We start from the raw sequence: 6,651 nt of genomic DNA, 5'->3' as shown, positions 1-6,651 counted from the left end.
GCCATGTGGGCACCTTTTTCTTATGTATTTAACTGGCTGGTCTGGCTGTTTCCCATGCCAACTGTGGGAAACCTCGGGTCTCTGTTTGTACCACCTGTTGTGGGCCGAGTTATGTCTTTTGTGGGATCGTTGGGGGTGGTGTTGGTTATGTACTGGCTGATTGACTTGTTTGTACCCCTGGCGGTCATTCATGGAATGTCCTTCTTGTATACAAAACAGTCTGTGTGTTGGTTCATCTTCCTGCTGGTGCTATCATTTTTGTTGGGCCTGGTCATTGGCAGAACATCTCTGAAGTCAGACTGAGAGAGTTGGGGATGTTCAGTCTGGATAAGAGGAGGCTCTGAGGGGCCCTTATTGTGGCCTTCCCGAATCTTAAGGGGGCCTACAGGAAAGCTGGTGAGGGACTTTTTAGGATGTTGGGCAGTGACAGGACTAAGGGGAATGGAGCAAAACTAGAAGCAGGTAGACACAGATTAGACATAAGGAAGAAGTTCTTCACCATGGGGGTGGTGAGACCCTGGAACAGGTTGCCCAGGGATGTGGTGGAAGCCCCATCCCTGGAAGTTTTTAAAGCCAGGCTGGATGGAGCTCTGAGCAACCTGATCTAGTGGGAGATGTCCCTGCATATCGCAGAGGGGTTGGAACTAGATGATCTTTCAGGTCCCTTCCAACCCTGCTAATTCTATGATTCTATGACAGCATGGTTGCATCCCAAGTTCTATACCATTGTAGCACTATTATTTCTGCACTAAGAGGTGGTTTAATATTCTCTTACTTTAAGAATATTGCAGTTTCTGTATTGTGAGGGAGGAGGGAAGAACAGAGGGCAATACAGAGGAAGGCAAATATTTTCAGAAGATTTCACTCATATAGGGAGCTGTTTGCTCCATCACACCTATCCCAGCCCGTTCCATGTACATTAATTTGTAAAACAAACTCCCCGCCCCCCTTAGATGTATTTAGGAAAATATTCTCTCTTAAATGAAAATATGGTCTTTAGTGGGCGGAGCTGGAGTAGGAAGCATTCACCTGAAGGACCTGTCAGCCCACGTCTGGATGTTCTGCAGTTGCCTGGGCTGGGATCTGTCTCCACAGGGAAAGCTGTACAGCAATTGCAGTCTTGAGATTACTCCAAGGAAGTGGATCCCACTGAGATAAGGCTGAGCCATGCCATCTCTTGACTGTGTCTGGACATTTATTTTGTGCTTATTATTGTTTTTTTTTAATAATAAAACCAGCTGACTGGGGACTGTGTTATGACATCTAACGCAAAGGTTGAGTTCATAGCAGGTGTTAGTCCAGCCTCCCCCTTCACAGGGAATATCATTTATTGTTTTGTTATGGAAATAAGCAATGTTATTGAAATGAGATCCAGAAGGAAAACCTCCTCTGCTTTTCCCACCACCAGTGCAGGCTGTAAGTCATGTTTCCTGTAGGTAACATCACCTTCTGTCAGACAGGGCTTTGATGGTTTTGATTCTGTCGAACATGACATATTCTTAGTGCTAGGACTGCTGCACAAACCCCGATAACTACTACCACGATGATGATGACAATGCTGCTCTTGCCACCAAATGAAGTTTGAGGATCACCTGCAGAGGAGAAGAAAACAAAGAGTCCAAGTGACTCAAACACATGCCAAGAAATAAGCCTGTTTCATAAGCACCAGCTTGGAAGAATTTGGGCTGGTGTTTCTGCCATGTACCCCACAAAAGCTGGTAATGAGAGAAGGAACTGATGAAGGAGAGAACAAAGAGCCTCTGGCTTAGAATAGCTTAATGAAGATAAATCTGCAACCAAAAAGTAACTCTATCAATATTTGAAGTTAATCCTTGACTCCCCACCACAATAGATACCAAAACCAAGTTATACGAGACCTTGTAGCCTGAAGTGGAAAAAGCTCAATAGATCTGTGAAGTCTTTTAGTGACTCTGATATTTTTAGCCAGTTCTGCTAAAACAAGACACACAATAAATAAAAAATAAAAGCTGGAAGAGTGTTTTTCAGGGCAGCATCATGCTGGATAGTGTCTGGAGAGTGTCCTTACTACATCCTTGCTTCTGAAATGCACAAGACATTCAGCTAGGTAACACATCCTCAACAATGGCTTCAAAGGCCACTAAGGAAATCCATTTTGATTGCTTCTTAAAGTCCTCCATGTACAGGAATTTAAATATATAAATACCTAGAAAGGTTATTTTAATACTTGTCTAATCTGGAAGAGAAATAAAAGTATCATCCAGTACATTTTCAGAAATTATCAAAGAAAACCTCCAAACCAAAAAAAAAAACACCCAAACAAAACAGTAAAAAGCAAAGAGTTATTCCCCCACCAAAGACCCTCCCCAGAAAACGATAGTGTTTACTTGCAAGGACAGTTTGTCCATAACCTAAGGAAGATGACAGGGATTTCTACAGTGAAAGAAAAAATAAGGGCATGAGACAAATGCCCTCTTAGTCTAGAGGTAAAGTCTCATTTATCATTTACTGGTAAGTAGAATTCTTGGAATCTTGTTGCATGTCCATCAGGTGCAGCTTTCCCTCAACATCCTGATATCTTCTGCTGTATAGCTATGGTTACAGAAGCCTCTACCTATGGATAAATATTTCTAGAACTAGGCACCTACACAGGCTAGGGGAAAGCCTCTGAGTTTCGATGGCTACAGCACGTGTGGGTCCAAGGTATGAATGTAAAACTCTGCACACTTCAAATTGTCTGGGAAAAACTCTGAAAACAAAGGGCAAACAAAGATGTGAAGAGATTTACCTAGCATTCTCTCAGTGGTGATGTCGGCTGTTGATTTTCTGTCTCTCTCACCTGGTCTTTTAATATGACACTTCAGGGGGTGGTTGGACACTGAGAGGTTTGTTTCTGTTTCACAGCAAATTCCAGTGAAGCTACCATTCACATTTTCTGAGAAAACTGAAAGATAAAAAGGGTTTTTATTATAAATATGGATCATTCATAAGATTTTCAGTCTAAGTTTAAAGATGTTACTAGGTTAAAAAAGTGTAACCTACATGTATCACAAAAAAAAAAAAATTTAGATCGCTACAATCATATTTAATTCCCTAACTGTTCAAATCAACCAATCATCATGAATTTATATTCAACTGACTGTTAACTGGTGAAATGCCACTGACTTGGAGTTCAACTAAATTACACCCCTGCAACCTGATCGACCATGAAGTTTTGCCCTCTTGAAGCCGCTTGCTACATGTACTGACAGGCATTTTTATCTCTGAATTTGGCAGAAAGCTGGAAGGATGTCTCCTGATAGTTCACTGAATTGTGCAGAAGAGCAACACAGAATGACTCTTTAGGCTAGACCTGGATTTCAGTGTGTACTGACCGAAGTAGATTGGATTCATACATTGCAAACTGGCACACATTTTAACCACAAGAATTGCTCTTGCCCCCCAAAAATAAAAGTATCTTTATAAATCAGGGTAACTTGAATTTATCTGAATGTCTGCTAGAGTAGTTTTAAGCATCGTTTGACATAAGAGTATTTAATTTGGTTTTTTGAGTGACTTAATGACTTTTTTCACAAAAGAAACTCAAGTACTTTACTCATTAACCTCACTGTTTGCTCAAATATATAAAAGTTCTGTTTCATAACCAGAAATATATATTCCATAAGTTGGTAGCCAGGCTCCCAGTAGAACGTACCTCCAGAATCCAGGATGCCACACGAGTCTCCTGTTCCACTGTCTTTCTCCCACACGATGGCATAAAGTCCTTTAGGATCTTCCTGAAAGCATATACTGATATGTGTTTTACTGGTCACCAACTGAATTTTTTCATTTGAAAACACATTATTTTGTGTTTCAACAATTTTTTCAAAGCCTTCATAATCAGATAATTTGCATATGTCGCTGTCACAGTCTTTGCAGTGGTAGATTGTCACATTTGTTTTGCTAGAGCAAGAGTCCTGTGTTCCTTTGGCACAGTTGTCACTGGGCATGGCAATATCTAAAGGAGAAAACAAAGAATAATTATTTTCTTCAAGTTTTCTCCCTAGACTTGTAGTGTTAGAGAATGGGATGAATTTTGGTGGACGAATCCAGTCATGGCTTTGGAGACATTGCTAGTGGGCAATTTTTTATATGATACTAGGCCCAGTCCCAGAATCATATTTGGGGTAGAAATACCACACAATTCCCCCACTGCTGCCACTGAGGTTTTAACTAAAAAAATGGCAGCTTAGGAAGTGAGTTGAAAGAAATTTCTCTTGTTGACCTAAGAGCTCCTCTGCCCAGATAGACTCAGATGAATCACCCATTCTTACTTTGTTTCCTTCCGGACTTCCTTGGCACAACCCTGTCAGGTGGATCTCCAGCAGACTTCCACCTCTTAGGACAAATAAAGTTCACAGCTGAGCTGCCAGACTAGAGCTGGACACAGTGTCCCAGGTCACCACCACTGATTCAGTTCTGCGTTTCTGCAGGCAAGAGCTTCACACCCAAGCCAAAATGCACCAGCAGCCTGGCTGAAGTGCTGGAGCATGCTGGTGCTGGCTGCTCAGAGCTGACAAAGGGGTTTTACTCATTCAGACTTCCCTGGTAAAGAGCCAGCCTGCATAGAGAGGACTCACTTCATCTGACTTCAGACAGATCCAAAATGTTACCTTCCTGAGCTAGGTGATTGTGACAGGTCAAATGAATAAACCTTCACCTTCTTAACTCCTTTTCTCACCTTAGTGCTTTCATGGTCTTAATTTTAACTGGACACAACTGAGCTTTCTAATAACAGTTTAAAAATTTGTAGCTACTAACATGCAGTGAAAAGCAATGAGATCAGTCAGGGAGACTCACTTGGATGGGGAGCTGCAATGGTCAGAAGCAGGAAACATAACTGCATGAAGTGGGGAGAGTCCATAAGGCTGCCCTGGGTGCTCAGCTCCAGCAGTGCTGGATGGTCTCCCAGATTTTCCACAACCCCAGGGCAGGCTCACTAGGCTCTTTTCTCAGCCATCTTCCTGTTTGGACATAAAATATAGCGTTTAGCGTTCATTATCTTTCTTCTTATCTTTCTCCAGTCAAAAAGATAACTTCTAGTTGTGTAAATGTTCTTCTAGACAAGATAGGTGAAATACAGACAAAGAAATTCTCATGATGCTCAGCTGTTACTGCACTAAGATGGTTTTGAAACTGCCAGACTCATAACCCTTTCCATCTCTAGGTCAACCACAGAAGACACGTTGTGCTTCTGCCAGGAAAGGGAAATCCCTCCTGAGCCTGCTGGGCAGGAGGCTCCATGTCCAGATCCTCCAGGCTTCTCAAAGCAATGGCTTTGAACACATCACTCAGTAATACATGCAACAAATAATATCTTGACTTGCTGTCGCTTCCAAAAAGAACACAAAAAAAAATTAGGCAAGATCTTTCATGCTGAGTTAATGTTTTGCTTGACCTAAGATAGAATGCTTGTTGTCAGATTGAATTTTATTTTTCATTTAGAAGGCCTGATGGCAAATATCTGTTCAAATTAAATAAAGAAATAAAAACATAGTTGTTTGGGTTTATGCGTTTTTGCTCTCTTTTTCTCCCCCACCCCACCCCCAGATGTCTTGGATTAGTCAGAAATTCATCCTTAATCATTTCAATGAAACTATCAGGAATTTGTAAACTATGTTTTAGTAAAACACAAGTTTCATTTTCCACAGGAGAAGAAAAAAAATCTGGAAAATTCAGATTTCCTCACCATCTTAGCTCTGGAAAATTGCTTTTCCTCTAGGAGCTTTTAATTGGAAGTTTTCACTAAAACAACTTTTTTTTTTAGCATATCACTACTTGAGAAGTACCTTGAGGAAGTTTCCACATTAATTATGCATTGATTCTTAAGCAAAAATTAATAAGAATTTATCTCTCGTGATCTGTGCTAGTCTAGAGCTGCTGAGATCTCCCCCCCGACTGCCAGATGAGAGAGGAGGAACACAACCCACAGAACGAGCCTTTCCAGCTGGCACTGGAAGGAGTCACAGAATGGTTTGTGTTGGAAGGCACCTTAAAGATCCTCTAGTTCCAACCCCCCTGCAGTGAGCAAGGACACCTCCCACTAGACCAAGTTGCTCAAAGGCCCATCCAGCCAGACTTTGAACACTTTGAGGGAGAGGGCATCAACATCCCCTGTGGAGAGCTTAGCCACAGAGTGGCTAACAGCAAAGGGACATGATAAAGTGCAGCTGATTGAAGTTTAGTAAAACAAACTCCAGGTCAAGATAACCTGGGGTGCAACTATTGTAGGATAATGGGACGAGCAAAAAGAACTGGAACACTAAGATAAAGAACTGCTAACCACAAGACTAAACACAAAAGATAAACATAAAAGGGGTTGACATATAATCTGTAACCAATGATGAGCTTCGCTTTTGCAATATGTATGAACTAATTTAAATATGTATGAACTAATTAAGAACAATATAAAAAATGCCTTCTAATTTTCAATAAATGAGGCTTTCCGATCATCATAGGATGGTGTCTGTCTCCCGCTTATTCTCCGTCAAATGGTGACCCCGACGTGATGCCACAGACGGAAGAATCTGCATTGGATTCGGGTCCTGCAAGCAGAGGGACGGCGAAACAGACAAAGGCGTCTGCCACGGTCTGCGCGCCCTGAGTGACCACATAGGTGAGCTCAGCCGATAC

General features: G+C 41.7%; 1 protein-coding gene across 1 annotated transcript in view; it reads right to left on the bottom strand.

Moving 5' to 3' along the window:
* The window catches only part of LOC103782110, a gene marked incomplete at its 5' end in the record, with an annotated part of 15,870 nt that extends 11,894 nt beyond the window's left edge, over positions 1-3,976 (bottom strand). The window contains 2 exons of the mRNA XM_008949855.1: positions 2,819-2,923; positions 3,674-3,976. Coding sequence (XP_008948103.1) covers positions 2,819-2,923; positions 3,674-3,976 — 408 coding nt within the window. The remainder of the gene's footprint in view (positions 1-2,818; positions 2,924-3,673) is intronic.
* Positions 3,977-6,651: the final 2,675 nt, after the last annotated feature.

The sequence above is a fragment of the Merops nubicus genome, unplaced genomic scaffold (assembly GCF_000691845.1).
Source record: "Merops nubicus isolate BGI_N331 unplaced genomic scaffold, ASM69184v1 scaffold6181, whole genome shotgun sequence".
Taxonomy (NCBI): Eukaryota; Metazoa; Chordata; class Aves; order Coraciiformes; family Meropidae; genus Merops; species Merops nubicus.
The sequence above is the reverse complement of the archived record's forward strand: the minus strand, read 5'-3'. Positions and strand labels throughout refer to the sequence as shown.